Source organism: Leptodactylus fuscus, chromosome 3, assembly GCF_031893055.1.
Source record: "Leptodactylus fuscus isolate aLepFus1 chromosome 3, aLepFus1.hap2, whole genome shotgun sequence".
In the NCBI taxonomy this organism is placed as follows: domain Eukaryota; kingdom Metazoa; phylum Chordata; class Amphibia; order Anura; family Leptodactylidae; genus Leptodactylus; species Leptodactylus fuscus.
In genome coordinates this window covers 206,420,781-206,442,901 of record NC_134267.1, presented here as the reverse complement: position 1 = coordinate 206,442,901, position 22,121 = coordinate 206,420,781, and the positions used below count along the sequence as shown (strand labels likewise).

Below are 22,121 nucleotides of genomic sequence, written 5' to 3'. Positions count from 1 at the left end.
TATGAAATTGACAGTAACCAACAAGCTTGTACATGTCATGTTTCAATATCAAAAGGCCCATAGCCTTTAATGCAAAATAAAATTTAACTTTTTTGGTATTTCACATTTCTCAAAGTCAGTATTTCCACATACTAGATGACTTTCAAGTGATAAGATCAAGTGATAAGACGTCTGTGATGTAGTTGATACAGTAAAGAGCAGCTGCAAAATCAAGATAAATAAGAACGTAGAAAGTTTCAGAAAACATTTTGCCAACTGATCACTCATGATTTTTGTCTCTAGGCCAAGTTTACAGAAGCTCACAGGGAAATAGACACTCTTGTTACATGCAGACCTTGTTCCGGATCATCCTTCCAGGCTTCTAGATTCATGCCAGGTATAATTGCACAAGATGTAAAACCTTCCGGATAATTTGCCATCAGGAAGCTATCATGAGGTGCGTGTGTTACTCCTGTATTATCACAGATTACACGAGATAGGGAATGCTTTTCAAGTTCAAGCTTTTGTTTTTCCGTGAACACATTTGGATTTTCATACCAAAACCTAAACATATTAAAAAATAGAAGACAGATCCCTTATATAATCAAAGATCGGAAATAGATTAAAAAAATGATACTATATTTGCAGAAAAACGCTATGTATTTCCTCTGCTATATCTGTACACATGTAATAAATTTTAACTTGACTCTTAAGGGGGCGTTCACACATGCGCCCAGTGTCCACCTTGTGCCTCTCCGCGAGTTTCTGTCCTCAGCCCCAAGAAACTTGACCGGGGACGGCTTCCCGGCGGTCAGCTTTAAAACCTATTCATCTGAATGGGTTTTTAAAGGTGACTGCTGGAGTCCGCCTCTCGTCCCCGATCTAGTTTTTTTGGGCTGAGGACGGAAACCCGTGGAGAGATACAGGGCAGACACAGTGTAGAGGGATGATATTGTAGGACATAATTGGCGCAAGATCAATACGTGCACCATTACCGCTGTTCTCTGCCTGAATCGCCACATTGTGCAAATATATTTATATATATATACATATTTATTAAAACTCACATCAGTTTTCTGAAATGAGTTATTATTAAAGGGGTTGTCCCATCTCAAGGATCCTATCTATACTGGTAGCTTATGTAAATTGAAGACTTTTCCTAAATATATTGCTTTACAAATGCTGCTTTGTTTGCCTGCTATGTGAACCTATTCCTCCCGTTGTTTACACAGTATTACCATAACTACAGACCTATAGGACAAATAACTTTACCTTGTTAGTGGCTTTTCCTGTGTGACATCATAATGCATCAACATTCAAGTTGACGATTCTTTAGCGATTTCCAAATCTTTATTTAAAATTTGTAACTAAATAAGCCTTTTCTTATTCAGACCTATGATATATGGTTCCATGGTAACAGGCTACAAACAAATGGTGTGTAGTCTGATTCTACAGGCTGATGAGTGTAATCTCCAACTAATCAGGTATACATTGCTCATAATTTATTGCAGTTTGGTATGTTACATCATATTGCATTTTCTGTATATTGTTATATCGTGTTCATAGATGTCATATACACCTGGCCAGCCATGGACAGTCATGATACTACAGATTTTGGTAGGTAAGTGTTCAGGGAGTCACACAGCACGCAGCGATTCTAGAGATCTGTCCCCAGGACCAAATACATGTATGTGATAGTTCAGTATCAGAATACTCAAATAGAACGGGCAGTTTCACGTTGAAGTCCCACAATATAAAAATGACTTTTCCGTATATAATACAAAGCAATGACTATAAACTGGAGACTAAAGACTTTCACTACTAGCCTCAATCTTCTCTGCATTTGTACATAAGAACTTTTGTGAGAGCAGCTATTCTGTATGAATGGATTCTGACATTTCAATGATATCTCTATTTTTAGCAGGTGCCTTAAGCCTGTTCATGTTTTAGTTTTGGATATTGTTGGATGTGCAAAATCTCCTCCATTTTTTTTTTTCAGCTATATACGTGTGTCCCAAGATATAGGTTGACTTGTGATAAATTCATCAATGTGCCCCAGTTCAGTCATTTTAACTCTGCGGGGAGACTTCTGTTAATCTTCAGCAGGCAGTCGCATTGTAGCCATCCTAGATATTGCTATACTGAAAAGGTACAGTACTGCTTGGACTATTAGTGAGCTCAACTGAGAGTAATGCATATATATATATACATATATATATATATATATATGTATATTGTGTGTGTTTGAACACACTAAGCTATAAAAAACATACTATATTATTTTAGAAATATTTAGGCTAAACTATGTGTTAAATTAATATATAATATATAGCATAAAAATGTGCATATGAATGTTCATTCACTTAATGGAGTTTTCCAGGAAAACTCCGTCAAGGCAGAAGTGGTGTTCCCTGGGCACTGCTTCAGCTTTGCAGACCGAGTGACTCTTTAGTCACATGTCCTGATCACAGCACAGTCACTTTCAAGCTGATAGATTGAACTGGGATGCCAAGTATAGCCGCTGTAGAAATGAATGGCACTGTGCTTGGTAAGTATAGATGAGGTTGCAGCGCTCACCCAGATACTGAAGCCTCCTCAAACAGATGATCAGCTGGGCGCTCGGATGATGCACCCATGCCGATCTTTAATTGATTACCTATTCTAAGGATAGGTCATTAATTATTTAGCCTGGAAAACTCCTTTAATGTGGTAATCCCATGTTATAACACTGTGATACTGTACTGTGTATATTACTAGGACATGGATTATTCCATGCAGAGCAGAGCTCTCATCCACCACCTGTACTTGTATCTTTGACATAGCTCTATTCATGTGAAGCAGGTAGTTGATCAAAGAGCAGATAATTGGTAGCACTACTGGGCATTGAAGATCTCGGAATAAGGTAACATTTAGGTTGAGGCCCCACGTTGTGGAAACAGTTTTTTATGTTGCAGATTTTGTTGCAGTTTTTTGAGCCAAAGCCAAGAATGGCTACAAAAGGAATGGGAACTATATAGGAAGTTCTTATACTTCTACCTTCTACTCATTCCTCTCCTGGCTTTGGCTAAAAAAAACACAACAAAATCTGCCTTTCCGACGTGGGGCCTCAGCCTAAAGGCAATTATCCAGGGCTGTGGCCTCTTCACTTCTTACCATGCACAGTGCCGTATGTTCTATAGTGGTGGATCTTAGTATTGCAGTTCAGCTCTTTTCACATAAATAGGGCTAAAATGCAATAATAGATGCAGACGATGGACAAGGCATCGGTGATGTAGCTTCTTCTGATAACCCAGCTACATCCCTGTGATGTGACCATACCAAAGGTATCACAGTCTAACACTATGAGCTCTAGGAGCCCAACTTTGGTCATACACCACAGTAACTCACTTTTCTTTTTCTTACTGAATATACAATTCTTAGAAAACAGAGAACAATTTACGTAATATATAAATATAGAATTATGTTACCGGTCTCCATCTCTCAGTACTCGAAACTGCCTTCCAATGAGACAAGCAAATAAAGGTCCTGTTCTTCCTCCTGGTAAGAGGTCTTCTACAAGACCACCAAGCCATACGTCAATGTTGTCAGGATGTCCATACAACTCAATGATCGTCCTTGTGATGTTCTCATCAGAAATAGCTATTCTCATGTCCAATGTTGAATTTAGTCTTGGTAGTCCACAAAACTCCCTCCAATCATTGTATCCTAAAAACAATCAGACCTATATAACCAATGAAATATAACTTAGATAACAAGTATTCGTCCACCGTTGCATCCATTTTTCATTGCTTCAATATATCTAACATACGAAGCTAAGCAAACTTTAATAGAATTGGATTCCCATTACCCAGAACGTTCCCATCCACTGACAACAAGTGAAAATTGTGAGGATTAGAAAGTATGATAGGTAGAAAATTCTACAAGTTATATTCATTGAACATCGCAAATTTCTTTTAATTCTGAACTTTTTGAAACCCATTATATTTGTCATTTAATTTATCTACTCCAAATAAAAAAATTTTAAAAAAAATGTGAATTTTAACATCAAAAATAAAATATCTGAACTGCGATGCCATTTGTACAATAAAGGTAAATGGTCAAAGTGGATCGTATTGAAGCAATGAATAGACATAACGTATGACGGCTCTTAAGAAAATGTACAAAAGTTCTTACAACATCCCTAACTGATCTGTACTTTAGAAAGAGCGTTTTCATCGACTAAAGAGAAAGCTGACCTGGTAAGCCGTGGTCACGACCTCGCTGCAAATTAAGAGACGCCAAATCCATTGAACCATTATTGGAAAGCACAAGCAGTTTTTCAGTTAACTCTTCATTCATAATATCTCGCTGGGTTTGTAGCTTTGCAGGTTTTCCAAGAAGACCTCTTATCAAGGGGTCGAGGCCTCCTAAAAAAAATTGTAGAGGTAGTAGTGGCGTGTTATGTTACAAGAGGATTAGGTATAATAGGTCTGAAGTCTGAATGAAGGTATGAAAATTAAAATAGTAGAAAAGGTGTTTATTGATTTCTGATATGGGACTGTTTATGGGACCTACCGACTCTTCTTGGTGGAAGATGTTGAGTGAGGCAAGGATTGGGCTTTTGGATCTCAGTATGCCCAATGTTTTTGTTCTTGGGGAAATAACCCTCTGGCAGTGACTTTTTTTTCCTGTCTTCATTCAGAAGACATACTGTACAGGATGATTTGCAAATGGCAGATTGTAATTAAAGTGGTGGTGGTCTTTTCAATGGGCATGGCGTTTATAGCTAAATATTTTTAGACCCCATATAATGATATAAGAACTCAGATTGTTATTGTACATTATGTATTCAATGAGAAATACTTCTGGGGCTTTTAATCTTCATGTTAAGAAGAATCTGTGGCTCAACTGCTAGGGTGCCTGCCCACCATATAGAAGCACCTGGGTTTGAGACCTGGGACCAGTGGTGTAACTACCGGGGTAGCAGCTGCCACAGGGCCTGGGACATTAGGGGCCCAGTGACAGCCGCTACTGCTGCGTTTTTTTTTCTTATTAGGCCAGCTGGTAATGGGCCCTAATTACTTACCGATCCTGGCAGGGGATGGGATCGGTAAGTGATGCCACGGGCCCAGGGGTGAGCCTGCTCTTTCCGCCGCCCGAGGCTAACTGCAGAAAGCCGCCCCCCCCCCCGCCGGGAGGAGGGGGCGGATCGGGGCGTGTCCGGGCGGATCAGGGGCGTTGCCAAGTGAAGGGGGCGGGGCTTAGCCCTGTTCACCGGCAGAGAGTAGGCCCGGAGACTGCCTGCTCTCTGCCTGAGCGTCAGGGGAGGCTGCTGGAGCAGTGCTGCTCCAGTGGCCTCCCCAAACCACCGCTCGGTGATAAGCCAGTCCAGGACAGCTTGTCCTGGACTGGCTTAGGTTAGCAAAAATGCCGCCCTCCCTGAGGCCCTGGCATAGTGCCGCCTGAAGCGCTCGCTTCAGGTCGCCTCATGGGAGGTGCGGCACTGCACGGGCCCCACAAACACTATTATTATACTCGGAGGTCTTTTCAGAACCCTGAGTATAATGATCCTTGGCCCGGGAGAGGTAAGTTAACATAAAAAAACCTGTGTTACTTACCTTTCCGTGCTCCGGGCAGGCTTCGGGCCTAGATGTGTGACGTCCCTGACGTCACATGACCGGGGCCTGCGTCCCAGGTCATGTGATGTCTGGACGTTATTGAAGATGGCCAGCACCACCAAGGAATGCAGTGGAGCCAGGGATAGGTATGTTTTTTTGTTTTTTTTTTATGCAGATAGGGCTCACAATGTACATTTTTCCCTATCAGTGTGTTTTTTCTTCCAAAAACCACATCTATCCATAGGTTGTGCCTGGTATTGTATCTCATATATATCAAAGTGCATAAGGCTGAGTCGCAGTGTCATACACTACCCTTGGACAAGTAGGATGCTGTTTTTGGAAGAAAGCAGCCGTGTCTTACTAATCTTATTTAACCTCTTTAAAGTATACATTCTGTTTTTCTATGCAAGTACCAGATTTATAAATGACTGTGGAATGAAAAGCTATTTGTGTGTAGAAGCTGTACAAGACAGATAGCTAAGTGACCAGATTTATTAAAAGCAGCAGATTTGCAGCGTTGCTTACAGAAGTATAATGCTTTCTTGATCGAAAACACTTAACTACGCTTGTCCCGAGTTTTCTTTGTGTATCGGATAAATTGCAGCCTTATCAGTTATTTAGAAGGAATAAACTATGTTATTTGGCCTATTTTGTTAACTTTTTTCTGCTTTGGGTGATGATGAAACAATCAGGAAGGTAGGTGAGGGCAAGGAGCTGGTCGAACATCTGCAGGCTCCACGAATCAGTGGTTGGGATGTAAAAAAGTAGATACTACTGTCCGCTGCTGTAGTCACCAGTAGCCTCCTTTTATAGCTGTCGTAGTCACAACTGACCGCCATCTGCAGTTGGTGTGGTTCCCATTGGCCGCCATCTACAGTTGGTGGTTAGCAGTGGCCTCCGTCTAAAGTTGGTGCAGTCACCATTGGCCACCATCTACAGTTGGTGCAGTCACCACTGGCCACCATCTACAGTTAGTGCAGTCACCACTGGTCCCCTTCTACATCTGTTGTAGGCACCACTGGCCTCCTTCTATAGCTGTCAGTCACCACTACTCTCCTTCTATAGCTGACATAGACACCGCTGGTCCCCTTCTGTAGCATCTTTCAGTATAAGACTGGGGTTCATAGGACCCACAAGTAGAATTCATTATGGGGGCTCATTGTACAAGTAAAGTAAGATATTACTTGCCTCCCATTTCATGTAGCCTGCTGACTTACTCTTGCCTTAGACTAGCGCCCCCTTAGCTCTGTTAGCAGGATGTTTGTTGATGGGGATGGTGCCCAGATAATAAGGAGATGGGACCCAGGGAGGAGGATGGAGGATGACCTGCCTCAATGTTTAGATGTTGGTGAAATATTTGAGACTCTTCTGAAAACTTCTAACGTCTACATGTCTACATCATTTTAGCCATTTCTAGACGTTGGTAGAATATTCTAGATGTCTGCTGGACAATAGTACTTATTGTAATTGCAACTTATAGTGTGATAGTGTATAGCGATATAGTGTGAGAGCAAGTGCAGCAACTGAGAAGGACTGAGAAATCTAGCGTGTAGTTAGATGCAGAGATGGCATCCAGAGGCTGTAAGCATTCTGCTGATTCGTTTTGCTACATATGTGGCGAATTCATTAAGACAAAAGCCAAGAAATATGAGAACATCAATGAGAACAATAGTCAGGATGTGTGAGGCCTATAAGCTATACTTCGGAGTACAGGTTGGGGACCAGGACAAACCCTGGGCACCTCACTAAAGTTTTGAAAACTGCAAAAGAACACTTGATGGATGGTTCCAAGGTGAAAGTTTGCTATTCCAAGAATTTGGCAAGAGCCTACCGACCACTCAACCAACTGCTACTTTTGCATGGTCAATCCTTCCAAACATCGAAGTGGCAAGAATACTCCCCCAGTGGAGTATATCCCATCATCAATTGCTCCAGTACCACACTGCACTGAGCCCCCCATACCTGCACCTCCTGAAAGAAATCAACCATCATCAGAAGAAAGCGGCACATCAGATTTTGAACACAAAGATGTAACTGATCCAGTCTATAGTGTCAGAAGGGGAGAAACGGAGAGATACTACCCCAATCCAAAGGATCTCAATGACTTGATACGAGATATAGGACTCACAAAGTCCAATGCTGAGCTACTGACATCGAGACTGAAGCAGTGGAACCTTCTGGACAAAAGTGTTCAAGTTGCAACCAGCAGAAATGTCATCGAACATTTTCTGGGTTCTTCAGCAATCGTGACGGTTTGTGCTACTGTCACAACCTCACTGGTTTATTCCTTGCAATTGGTATTGTCTTTAACCCACAAGAGTGGCGACTTTTTATAGATAGATCATCTAGAAGGCTGTACTGCTACATAATGGGAGCTAGTATCTGTCTATTCCTTTGGCTCACTCTGTACACTTAAAGGAGGACTACAACAATGGCAAGACTTTGTTGGAGATGCTGAAATATGCTACTCATTGTTGGGATGTTATTGGAGATTTTAAGATGGTAGCATTTCTTATGGGTTTACAGGGTGGCAACACAAAATATCCCCCCTACCTTTGCCTATGGGACAGCAGGGACAAGAATGCGCATTACTACTAGAGGGACTGGCCACAACGTACTGAGCTCTCTTTAGGAAAGAGCAATGTAACATGGGAGCTTATATGTAAAATGGAAGTTTAATATCTCGACTCTTATAGTACTGTATAATGACATTATTTTTCTATGACATTTTGTTATTTTATATGAAGCTAGACAGCTTTTGTTATTTTTATTAATATCAGACATTTTTGTTGTTTTCGTTGCCCTGGTCATAAAAACAAAGTTGATTAATAATAATTTGTATTTTCTGTAATGCCAATCTATGCACGGTTAGGAAATAACATTTACAAGGACAAAAAAGATTAGCTGATTGTAGTGGATAAATAATAAACCAAAATGCTCAGGGTGTCAGATGAGGTATATCATTGGACTTCTCAGGCCTGTTGATACTAGCCGTGGGCAGATGGGTGGCACACACAAGCAAAATGGAATTAGTCACAACTAGAGGTGAGAGAGTAGTATTCAATCGAGTAGGTATTTGATAGAATATTACGGTACTCATACTTGTTCGAATACTATCGCTATTCGCAGTAAAGATTTGATTCACAACCAGCGTTGATTGGCTGAATGCTATACAGTGCATAGCATTCAGCCAATGAACGCTGGTTCTGCAGCAGGCTTGTCTTTGCTAGTTGGGAGAGCTGGCAGCTTGCAGTTATGCGGGAGCTGACTTTTTCTCATACGAATGCATTGACCATACAATGTACAGCATTCGGCCAATCAATGCTCGTTCTGCCGGAGGCTCATCTGTGAAGAGGCGGTGTCTAAGATCGGACCACAGCAGTCTCCATTGTGGTCCGATCTTAGACTCCGCCTCCTCACAGACGAGCCTCCGGCAGAACCAGCGTTGATTGGCCGAATGCTGTACACTGTATAGCATTCGGCCTATCAACACTGTTCAATGCATTCCTATGAGAAAAAGTCAGCTCCCGCTTAGCAAGGATGAGCCTGCTGCAGAACCAGTGTTGATATGTTGAATGCTATACAGTGTATAGCATTCGGCCAATCAATGCTGGTTCTGCAGGACGAGTAAGGGCCGGTTCACATTAGCGCTTGCCTCCCGTCTGGAAGGAGTCCGCAGGAAGACCCCCCCCCCCTGAACGGGATATCAGCGCAACTGCAAGCGCTGTGCAGTTAAAGCGCACGGACCCCATAGGCTATAATGGGTCTGTGTGCTTTCTGCACACTGCCTGCACCAATCATTCCTGCGGGCAGTGCGCTGCAAGCACACAGACCTGTTATAGTCTATGGGGTCCGTGCGCTTTAACTGCACAGCGCTCCTCCTAAACACTCTCCTCCTGCTATTCGGTGACTCTCCTTTAGTCGGATAGTGGTTTCTCCTGAAACGAGCATTTTTTCCATAGACTATAATGGGTTTAGATATTCAATCGAGTAGTTGAATATTGAGGCTCTACTCGAAATGAATGTCGAATCTCGAATATTTCACTACTTGCTCATCTCTAGTCACAACCCCATATATGCACAAGGTGCCAAACAAAATGTGCAGATGTAAATACAAAAAGTTGCTGCAGCACACTCCTGGCACTTGTATGTATATCGCTGGCAGACGGGCGCTCCCGATTTGATCTGAATGTAAACTAATAATTTTCTGTATTTATAGAGATTAGGCATGATAGTAATACTCGCAGGTCTAGTAGACGGGTTACAACTTTTTATGCATTAGTCCACAGTTTCTTCTCTAAATGACTGTTTACACCACCGATATCCTATTCTGGTTGGCTGTACTTTTTTAAGTTTGTAAGTTTTTATTTCGTTATTTGTCTGATAAAACTGCTGTTCTTCAGTCTATTTTATGGAACTGTGCAGTGTTATGGTCAGAAAACATAACCAAATGTGTTAATGAAGTACAGCAATTAGTGGGAATGACATCTGCCGCAGCAATATCGTGGCTCACTGCACAGATATAATATATAGCCGCAGCTCATCAATGATTCATGTGTAGCTCAGAAGAAAAACATACATTAACTAATTAGTTCATGGCTAGTTAATGATAGAGATGGAAGCGGATAAAGACGCCATTCAGAGATACATACATCTCACTTACGAGGAGAGAGTAGGATCTCTATTTCTACTGTACTATGTAACCATGTACAACACATGGACAGGTGGGGGATGTTGAGAATGATTTGTTCTAACTGTTACATAAATTCTCTAAATCGGCGTTTCTCAGCCTGCTGTAGGCTGGTAGGAGACGAATAGCCTTCCTTAAGGCTATTCCGACGTGTTACTAAGAAAAAAAAATATGTTTCTATGATAGGATCCCTTTAATGAAGTGCCAGTACATAATTTTTGTGTTTTGAAAAAAAATGTTTAAAAAGGTATACATTTAAAAAAAATAAAACAATATATATATACATAAAATGTGGTATTGCCATGATCATACTGATCCACGGAGTATAGGTAGGCTGTCCTATTTATCACAAAATGAATACTTTAAAAAATATTTGACACCACTGATTTTTTTTCTAATACCTTTAGAATTTCATAGTAGGAAGGGGTTAAAGTTTAATACATCTGTAATTGAACAAAGTAGAAGAATGTAATGTTCAATAATAGAGATAATTACCTTCTTTTATTATCCTCCAGGGGCGAAAAAATACTTCATTAAGTAGAAGGTTTGGATACTGTGGGTGTTCTCGATAGAGAGAATCCAGTCTGTGTACAATTGGAGGAATAGTGGCATGGCCAAAGCGAAAAGCTGCTGTGGAAAATATATTCGAAATTGAAGGATTGATGTTTTCGTTGTATCCTTGGTACGTTCCAACATACTTCTGAAAAGCAGAAGGACCCAGGATTTTTGGAACGTAGTCTCGCATGGTGATGATCTAAATAGAAAAACGGAATAGTATATGCTTGAAATGTTTACAATTTGATTTCTTTTGCATGCTTTTCTACAAGTTCTCTATTCTTGTTTAAGTTTTGGGAATAAACTGAGGTACGATGACCACTTCAAATGGTAAAACATATTGAAATTAGACTTCATTATTATTATTATTTGTTAGTAGACCTTAAATGGGTTGTCCTATCATGACAACCTTTGTCCTTTCTCAGGCTTAGAAGAGGTGTAGACAATCTAGGGAGCAACCTCAAAAAAATTGTGGGTACAATTGTATTCAAGTGTTCTGTAGAAATTTGTATTCTCCATGTTTTTTGCCCCAAATTGTGACAAACCACGAGGGAACTGTGAACGGCAATGATCCATATAGAACCTTTATGGTTTACAGTACATGAACTTTTTATTGTAGGCATAAGAGCAAAAGAAGAAGATTGGGGCTAGACAGATAAAAATTAGGGTCAAATAAGTCTACAATATGGATAATTTCCTATATGGGCCCATGACAGCCATATAAAATGCATCTATTCCATAGATTCTGTAGATGGGCTGGGGTGATGGGGTTGGTGGTCAAAACTGCATTTATTTTATATTTCCCGTTTGCCTAGATCACATTAAAAAAAAGAATCAATACATGTAAATGCATTAGGTATGCCAGAACTACACAAATCTAAAGAATATTTATCTCATATGGAGAAAAAAGCAAAATTACCAAATTGCCTTTTCTCCCCATTTTGTCTTCTAAAATATTGAATAAATATTGGAAGACATATATAGGAACAAATAAATAAGTCATCAAAACACCAGAAATACCCCAAAACAATATCAATAAAAACTACCATATATACTCGAGTATAAGCCGAATTTTTCAGCACAGTTTTTGTACTGAAAAAGCCCCCCTCGGCTTATACTTGAGTCAGCCACAATATCAATGTATAGAATCTCCCATAAAATAGTGCAAAAAAAAATAAAATTTAAAAAATAAAGTTCTTAATTAGAGATGAGCGAACAGTGTTCTATCGAACACATGTTCGATCGGATATCAGGGTGTTCGCCATGTTCGAATCGAATCGAACACCACGTGGTAAAGTGCGCCAAAATTCGATTCCCCTCCCACCTTCCCTGGCGCCTTTTTTGCACCAATAACAGCGCAGGGGAGGTGGGACAGGAACTACGACACTGGGGGCATTGAAAAAAATTGGAAAAAGTCATTGGCTGCCGAAATCAGGTGACCTCCATTTTAGACGAATAGTGGATTTCAAATCCGGGTCATATGAGAATGTGAACTTTGTGACTATGAGACAGGGATAGCTGTACAGGCAGGGATAGCTAGGGATAACCTTTATTTAGGGGGGAATGTTATTAAAAATAACTTTTTGGGGCTCTATCGGGTGTGTAATTGTGATTTTTGTGAGATAAACTTTTTCCCATAGGGATGCATTGGCCAGCGCTGATTGGCCGAATTCCGTACTCTGGCCAATCAGCGCTGGCCAATGCATTCTATTAGCTTGATGAAGCAGAGTGTGCACAAGGGTTCAAGCGCACCCTCGGCTCTGATGTAGCAGAGCCGAGGCTGCACAAGGGTTCAAGCGCACCCTCGGCTCTGATGTAGGAGAGCCGAGGGTGCACTTGAACCCTTGTGCACCCTCAGCTCTGCTACATCAGAGCCGAGGGTGCGCTTGAACCCTTGTGCACACTCTGCTTCATCAAGCTAATAGAATGCATTGGCCAGCGCTGATTGGCCAATGTATTCTATTAGCCTGATGAAGTAGAGCTGAATGTGTGTGCTAAGCACACACATTCAGCTCTACTTCATCGGGCTAATAGAATGCATTGGCCAGCGCTGATTGGCCAGAGTACGGAACTCGACCAATCAGCGCTGGCTCTGCTGGAGGAGGCGGAGTCTAAGATCGCTCCACACCAGTCTCCATTCAGGTCCGACCTTAGACTCCGCCTCCTCCGGCAGAGCCAGCGCTGATTGGCCGAAGGCTGGCCAATGCATTCCTATGCGAATGCAGAGACTTAGCAGTGCTGAGTCAGTTTTGCTCAACTACACATCTGATGCACACTCGGCACTGCTACATCAGATGTAGCAATCTGATGTAGCAGAGCCGAGGGTGCACTAGAACCCCTGTGCAAACTCAGTTCACACTAATAGAATGCATTGGCCAGCGCTGATTGGCCAATGCATTCTATTAGCCCGATGAAGTAGAGCTGAATGTGTGTGCTAAGCACACACATTCAGCACTGCTTCATCAAGCCAATACAATGCATTAGCCAGTGCTGATTGGCCAGAGTACGGAATTCGGCCAATCAGCGCTGGCTCTGCTGGAGGAGGCGGAGTCTAAGGTCGGACCTGAATGGAGACTGGTGTGGAGCGATCTTAGACTCCGCCTCCTCCAGCAGAGCCAGCGCTGATTGGTCGAGTTCCGTACTCTGGCCAATCAGCGCTGGCCAATGCATTCTATTAGCCCGATGAAGTAGAGCTGAATGTGTGTGCTTAGCACACACATTCAGCTCTACTTCATCAGGCTAATAGAATACATTGGCCAATCAGCGCTGGCCAATGCATTCTATTAGCTTGATGAAGCAGAGTGTGCACAAGGGTTCAAGCGCACCCTCGGCTCTGATGTAGCAGAGCCGAGGCTGCACAAGGGTTCAAGTGCACCCTCGGCTCTCCTACATCAGAGCCGAGGGTGCGCTTGAACCCTTGTGCAGCCTCGGCTCTGCTACATCAGAGCCGAGGGTGCGCTTGAACCCTTGTGCACACTCTGCTTCATCAAGCTAATAGAATGCATTGGCCAGCACTGATTGGCCAGAGTACGGAATTCGGCCAATCAGCGCTGGCCAATGCATTCTATTAGCTTGATGAAGCAGAGTGTGCACAAGGGTTCAAGCGCACCCTCGGCTCTGATGTAGCAGAGCCGAGGCTGCACAAGGGTTCAAGTGCACCCTCGGCTCTCCTACATCAGAGCCGAGGGTGCGCTTGAACCCTTGTGCAGCCTCGGCTCTGCTACATCAGAGCCGAGGGTGCGCTTGAACCCTTGTGCACACTCTGCTTCATCAAGCTAATAGAATGCATTGGCCAGCACTGATTGGCCAGAGTACGGAATTCGGCCAATCAGCGCTGGCCAATGCATTCTATTAGCCCGATGAAGTAGAGCTGAATGTGTGTGCTAAGCACACACATTCAGCACTGCTTCATCACGCCAATACAATGCATTAGCCAGTGCTGATTGGCCAGAGTACGGAATTCGGCCAATCAGCGCTGGCTCTGCTGGAGGAGGCGGAGTCTAAGATCGCTCCACACCAGTCTCCATTCAGGTCCGACCTTAGACTCCGCCTCCTCCAGCAGAGCCAGCGCTGATTGGCCGAATTCCGTACTCTGGCCAATCAGCACTGGCTAATGCATTGTATTGGCTTGATGAAGCAGTGCTGAATGTGTGTGCTTAGCACACACATTCAGCTCTACTTCATCGGGCTAATAGAATGCATTGGCCAATCAGCGCTGGCCAATGCATTCTATTAGCGTGAACTGAGTTTGCACAGGGGTTCTAGTGCACCCTCGGCTCTGCTACATCAGATTGCTACATCTGATGTAGCAGTGCCGAGTGTGCATCAGATGTGTAGTTGAGCAAAACTGACTCAGCACTGCTAAGTCTGCATTCGCATAGGAATGCATTGGCCAGCCTTCGGCCAATCAGCGCTGGCTCTGCCGGAGGAGGCGGAGTCTAAGGTCGGACCTGAATGGAGACTGGTGTGGAGCGACCTTAGACTCCGCCTCCTCCAGCAGAGCCAGCGCTGATTGGCCGAATTCCGTACTCTGGCCAATCAGCACTGGCTAATGCATTGTATTGGCTTGATGAAGCAGTGCTGAATGTGTGTGCTTAGCACACACATTCAGCTCTACTTCATCGGGCTAATAGAATGCATTGGCCAGCGCTGATTGGCCGAATTCCGTACTCTGGCCAATCAGCACTGGCTAATGCATTGTATTGGCTTGATGAAGCAGTGTTGAATGTGTGTGCTTAGCACACACATTCAGCTCTACTTCATCGGGCTAATAGAATGCATTGGCCAATCAGCGCTGGCCAATGCATTCTATTAGCGTGAACTGAGTTTGCACAGGGGTTCTAGTGCACCCTCGGCTCTGCTACATCAGATTGCTACATCTGATGTAGCAGTGCCGAGTGTGCATCAGATGTGTAGTTGAGCAAAACTGACTCAGCACTGCTAAGTCTGCATTCGCATAGGAATGCATTGGCCAGCCTTCGGCCAATCAGCGCTGGCTCTGCCGGAGGAGGCGGAGTCTAAGGTCGGACCTGAATGGAGACTGGTGTGGAGCTATCTTAGACTCCGCCTCCTCCAGCAGAGCCAGCGCTGATTGGTCGAGTTCCGTACTCTGGCCAATCAGCACTGGCCAATGCATTTCTATGGGGAAAAGTTAGCTTGCGAAAATCGCAAACTGACAGGGATTTCCATGAAATAAAGTGACTTTTATGCCCCCAGACATGCTTCCCCTGCTGTCCCAGTGTCATTCCAGGGTGTTGGTATCATTTCCTGGGGTGTCATAGTGGACTTGGTGACCCTCCAGACACGAATTTGGGTTTCCCCCTTAACGAGTTTATGTTCCCCATAGACTATAATGGGGTTCGAAACCCATTCGAACACTCGAACAGTGAGCGGCTGTTCGAATCGAATTTCGAACCTCGAACATTTTAGTGTTCGCTCATCTCTAGTCTTGATCCCTCCTTTCCCTAGAATGCATACAAAAGTAGAAAATGACTGTGAAACACATACACATTAGGTATCCCTGTGTCTGAAAGTGCCCGGTCTACTGAATATAGGGGATCTGCAGTGCTCCTGTTCCATCAGGAAGGGGTTAATAGGAGCACTGCAGATCCCCTATATTCAGCCAGGCTGAATTCCAAGTGGGGGAAGAAAAAACAGTCCTCAAGCTCAGGGAAGGGGCAGATAGACAACCAAAACACCCCCTCCTCTTTTCCAGCACCCATCATCTACTGCACCCAAAAACTCCGACCATTTTAATTTTTGAAATTTACCAGTAGCTGCTGCATTCCCCCCCTCCCCTCGGCTTATACTCGAGGCAATAAGTTTTCCCAGTTTTTTGTGGTAAAATTAGGGGACTCGGCTTATATTCGGGTCGGCTTATACTCAAGTATATACGGTACTTTTTTTGAAAAGTTCCAGTTACTACAATATACACAAATCAAGCAGACCAATGGATGAGAAAAGAACTGCGCTTGCTCCAAATCCGTTGATTAAACACGTTCTTTCGTGTTTAATCAACGGATTTGGAGCAAGCGCAGTTCTTTTCTCATCCATTGGTCTGCTTGATTTGTGTCTATTTCACCTTTGGAAGGTGCCGGATGTTTATACTGCTGCTGAAAAGCTCCTGTTTTTAAATCTACCATCCAGTTTGAATAGAAGTCTTGGTGGTTTGCTCGGTGAAATTCCTTTAGTTACTACAATATAGCACGGCAAAGAAATTTTTCTTCTGAGTTTTTAATTTTTTTATGGTATTAAAACATGAAAAAAAATTGTGTAAATGTAATAAAACTATAATCATATTACCCTGCAGAATATACATTACATGTAATTTTTGCTACACATTGAACATGGTAAAAAGGAAACAAGTAAAAAAAAAAAGGCATAATTGCAGTTTTTTCCCATTCTAACCAAATAGGATTATTTTTCAGTTTCTAGGACATTGTACAGGATGTTAGATGGTGTAATTATAAAATACATTTTGTCCCACAAAAAATAAGCCCTCATACAGCTCTGTAAACGGAAAAGAAAAAAAAAATGCTTAAGGGAATGGAGGAGCAGAAAGTCCATGATGAAAGTGGCGGTGCTAGTCAAATACGGATCATATCCTCCATCAGATTACAGGAAGACCAAGACATCATTAAGCCATCAGTTTTAGCTCTGTGTTGTTTAGAGACTCGGAAATGATCATTTCAGCAACCAGTCACTTACAGGGTATCTGACTAGTCATGAAAAGATTAAATATCTCCAGGGTTTTACTGTGCTGTGTCTGTTCTATGACTGTATAAGCCTTCATACATGATGTCCTATCAGTGTTTTTGCTGCTAAAAGTCACATTATGGCTCCAGAACATTTTAGAGCGCATGTACAATACAGAGCAGTCTGGTTCCTCATCCATTACTAATACTACTGGTTTCTCTATATGTAATTCTGCAAAGTACATGTACAGGTAACAGTACAATAGCAAGGAAATAGCTACAAAAGCCCAAGTTCATACACAATATAATAGCCAGGAACACTGAACTGTAAATACAGTTATATTATAAACTGTGAGATTTTCTGGTTCAGTCTTTAGGACAGTGTAGTTTATACATGTGTTTCTGTACGCTGTGAGGAGAGTCAACCCCTCCCCTCTTCATTTACTGTGAGAGGAAAGAACTGTCCCCTCCACTCACTGTGAATGTGTTATCTAATATATCTATAGACAGACTTTGGCTAGCAACAGGGAGTGAACTGCAAATTATTGTCTTGTCTTTAGTCTGTTTATATAGAGCTGGGTTGGGCAATTAATTTTCCCATGGGGCCGCATAAGAATTTGAAACTATGCTAGAGGGCCGCGCCACTGCAAATTTAGCTCCACCCACTTCTAAGTTGACTCCGCCCATTCCCAATCATCTTTCCATGTGCCCCCACAAAGTATAATGCTCCTACAGTCACCCGTACATTATATGCCCCCACATTATAATGTTCCCTTCCAACTGCCCCATAGTATTAAGTCCCTCTCCTGGTGCCCCAGTTTAAACTGGGGGAAACTAGAGGGGACATGAAACTGGAGCAGCTGGAGGGGGACATTAAACAGTGGGGGTAGTTGCAGGGGGGCAATAAATTAATGACAGATGGAGCGGGACATGAAACTGGGGGCAACTAGAGGGGACATTAAAATCGAGCAGCTGGAAGCAGACATTAAACCGTAGGGGTAGATGGAGGGTGACATTAAACTGGGGGCAACTAGAGGGAGACAGGTCCCCCTCCAGCTACCTCCACAGTTTAATTCCTCCCCCCCCCCAGTTTAAGTGCCCCGTTCATCTACCCCCAGTTTCATGTCCCCCCCTCCATCTGCCATCTCTGCCCTAGTATAACATTCCCCTTCCATCTCTGCCCCTAGGTTACTGAGACACACACACACAGACAGACACAGACAGACACACACACATACAGACAGACACATATAAACACACATACACTCCACCCTGCATCTCACATTCCCTCTCTCAGTACCTTATGACACACTCCACATGTCTCCATCTTCTTGTCCTGCCAACACTAAGTCACGCCTCCATGGTCACGCCTCCCTAGACAAGCTATGCGGGCCGGTCTGAATCAGAGGGCCGGATATGGCCCGGGGGCTGTGCTTTGCCCAGGTCTAATTTAGAGAGTCTGATCTGAGGCCTGTATTGTTTAGGAGGTCTGTATTTTTTAGGCCTGGTCTTGACTTTCCATTTATTCTAGGGTGCTTATTTATTATAGATCTACATCCTGTGGTGTAGTATGAGGCCTTGTTTCACTATAGGCCTCTAATGTTCTTTGCCCTTGGACGGTACTCTGAAACTAAGCCAAATCTGCATATATAGTCTGGCCCTAAAACAATTTACTAAAATTTTCTAAAAAGTATAACCAACGTTGATGCAAATCCTTCTAAATCCCATCTAGTTATTACAATACTATCCATTACTAGTTACATATGTCTTTTCCATAGCTCCAATTACTACTGTGTTTTGCTTCTTCATCCCTTTTCCTCTGTTTTATGCCCATATTGCTGTTCCACACTTGCATACCAATCAGTCAGTTCTACATAGTCCGTCTGGAGCCTTAAGATGATGCGGTTTCCTTTGCTTTCCTTTAAGCGCCATCCTTCAGATAACAATAACTATGCTTGTAAGCAATCTTTACTGTTTCTTGTCAAAAATCTAGATTTGTGATGTTAGCAAGCTACTTATTAAGACAAGCACTGTAAAAACTTGCCAACCTTACACTTTTTTAGCTCTCTATTAGCCTTGATGACCCTATCTAAAGTACTCCCTCTCTGGCCAGCTGCTACTTCTGGAAATTGAAGACACAAAAATTGGTTCATAATAGAATTCCTGACCTTATATTTATTGCCAAACAACCACACTATGACTTAACATTTCCATGTTTCAGTGTTATTAACACTGCTAACATTTTTTATCTTTGGCACCGGGTTCCTGCAGAAACCGCTATAGCCTTTAATCTAATATCCAGGCCCCTTATCTGCTTTCCTTGTGCAGACGAATATCTAATGTGTGTTCCTGTCCGCGGCCTCGATCGATGGAACAGCGTGCAGATGTTTAATCAGATTTGCACCCGCTAAAATATATTTCTGGCAGCGAAAAAGAAATCTTTGTGAACGTATGATTTTGCCTCAAAACAATATAAGGTTATTGTTAGTACACTTGTAAGCAGCGCAGGTTGAATAGAAAGGACTTCAGAGCAGTAAAGCTGCCAGAAATGCCCAGGTACTTTTTCTTAGGTCATACCTGTTGTACAGTATTAGCAAACTGCTTAAAGTGTACAGTCTATAATCCACTTAAAAGCCTCTTAGGATATGCACCACATTGTGTAAATTCAAGGTTTTATTCTGGAATTATAATTGAGCTTTCTATACTGTTTAATAACTTTATTCATTTACGCTCTGCCCACTCAATTTATTCCAATGGTAGAGTTTAATTACTATAGCCCTTTACTTCCTCCTGGCTAAAAGAAGGATACATTGCAAGACAGATAAAGAATATGTACAGTATATAGCTAAAATAACTCAAATATTTTACCTAGACATGGAAATACAAACGGTGTGTCTATAGAGATTAATCGCTGGAATTATAATCCTGTGATGACAGCAGCATCAGCACATGAAGGGAAGGGCAGCACAGTGTTGCCTGGATTATACACTGTCTAGCAATAAGTATTGGGACACCGGTGGTAGAATAGAAAAACACATTTATTCCTATACAATAGTTGGTAGACCCCAGCAGATGCTTCCTTACGGATGGTACTGATCGACACAATACTCCCGGATACCTGGTGAAACTCCTGGTGTATGTGAGCCATCGGTTGGGTGCGGTTTCTCTGACCAGCACTCGTCAGTCTCTATCTCCCAGTTTCGGGGGTCTGATGATGCGGAGCACATTCTGACAATCACTGTTCACCTTCCACTTTCCACTTCGTAATCACATAGGCCACTGTCAATTTTGGATAAGTCAGTTTGCTTGCTATGTCCCTTAAGGATCGACCATTTCTGTGGTTCCCCACAATCACCCTTTTCTCGAAATCGGACAACTCTGCACTTCGTGGCATTTTACACGCGACTAATGGCAATGCACTAATGCCAATGCTGTTTCCTATTTAACGGCGGAAGGCGTGACGTACATCACGACCGCAGATATCTTCATTTGTCCAAATACTTATTGGTAGACAGTGTAGGCTAATCCAGAGATTAATTGCTAGAATTATAATTCGGTGATTACAGCAGCATCAGCACATTAAGGGAATGGCAGCAGTTTATTTTTTTTTGTAGATTGTTAGTCCCATATAGGCCTCACAATGTACATTTTTTCTTTGGAATTTGGGAGGAAATCCACGGAAACACAGTGAGCACATACAAACTCCTTGCAGATGTTGTCCTTGGCAGGATTCAAACCCAGGCCTCCAGCACTGCAAGGCTGCAGTGCTAACCACTGAGCGACCGTGTTGCCCCTATATATTTGTTAGTAAGCATTTTTTAGACATATTACAGGGCATTCTATTCTTATTAGCACATTTACTTCTCTCTGTATGAAGTTCTGCAAGTTCTCTTGGACAGTGATATACTTAAAGCAGAGTACCAATGGCTCTGGAATGGTGGGGACTAAAGAAACAAATTACAGATGCATCGGAATTGGAGTGTTACGTATTGAGAAATGCAAACTGTTAGGGTCCATTCACAATGAGTTTTTTAGGTAAGAATTTTGGCGTGGAAAAAATCCACTTCAGAAATTAGGAAATTGTCTTTTCCTCCAGCACAGTGTATGGACCTTGAAAAAAAAATCTCTAGTGTTTTTTCCATGCTGTTTTTGCCAATTCCACATGGATTTTACCCTTCCTATTGACTGTTTTAGTTTTTATAGGCGGAATCCGCCTGAAGGAAGCCTTTTTTTAACTTTCTGCTATCAGCAAAAAAAGCTAACGGAACGCATAGAACTCTATGGGGAGGCGTTTTTTCCATGTGGATTCTGACATGGATTCAGCGCCAAAATCCTCACTAAAAAACTGTATGAACGGACCCTTAGGGTCAGTGCACACAGAGTTTTTGGTGCTGATTTTGACGCTGAATCCGCCTCAAAATCAGCCTCCAAATAAAGCCTCACAATAGAGTTTTATTGGGAGGCTTTTTTTGTAGGCTGATTTTGAGATGGATTCAGCATCAAAATCAGCACCAAAAACTGTGTGCACTGACCCTTAGGGCTAGTTCACACGGGGACATGGACGCTGATTTTGACAGCGGATTTCGCGGCCAAATCAGCGTCCATACAATGTATCCCTATGTGAACTGCTTGCTTTTTTTTTTCTGCTAGCTCGCTAGCAGAAAAAGAAGCGACATGACCTATCTTTCGGGCGGAAGCCGCTCGCGATGAGCCGCGGCTTCCGCCCAGCCGCAGCGCCCTCCATGTCGGCTCATTCATTTGAGCCGACAGCGGAGGTGAAAGCCGCGACCGCGATGGTCGCGGCGGGGGCAGTTCACATAGTGTGGACATTGTATGGACGCTGATTTGGCCGCAAAATCTGCTGTCAAAATCAGCGTCCATGTCCCCGTGTGAACTAGCCCTTAGAGTTGGTGGAGGTGGTGAAAGGTCCTCTTTAAATGCAGGGGCCTGGTGTTCCAAGTAGCTTGGATTAAAGAGAATTAGGTTAGTGCCTGTTTTTGTCTGATTTAGAAGTCTAAGATCCCATTAAAAAGTGTGGCATGGGGCCCAGCACGCTCTAGTTATGCCCTTGAGAGTAATACTTGGCATTGACCCAGTAACAAAATT

At 42.8% G+C, this 22,121-nt stretch overlaps 1 protein-coding gene across 1 annotated transcript in view; it reads right to left on the bottom strand.

Moving 5' to 3' along the window:
- The window catches only part of TPO (thyroid peroxidase), a 127,596-nt gene that overhangs the window by 38,689 nt on the left and 66,786 nt on the right, over positions 1 to 22,121 (bottom strand). The window contains exons 7-10 of the mRNA XM_075269599.1: positions 10,762 to 11,020; positions 4,215 to 4,385; positions 3,447 to 3,684; positions 335 to 543 (exon numbers count right to left, since the gene is read on the bottom strand). Of these exons, the coding sequence (XP_075125700.1) occupies positions 335 to 543; positions 3,447 to 3,684; positions 4,215 to 4,385; positions 10,762 to 11,020 (877 nt within the window). The remainder of the gene's footprint in view (positions 1 to 334; positions 544 to 3,446; positions 3,685 to 4,214; positions 4,386 to 10,761; positions 11,021 to 22,121) is intronic.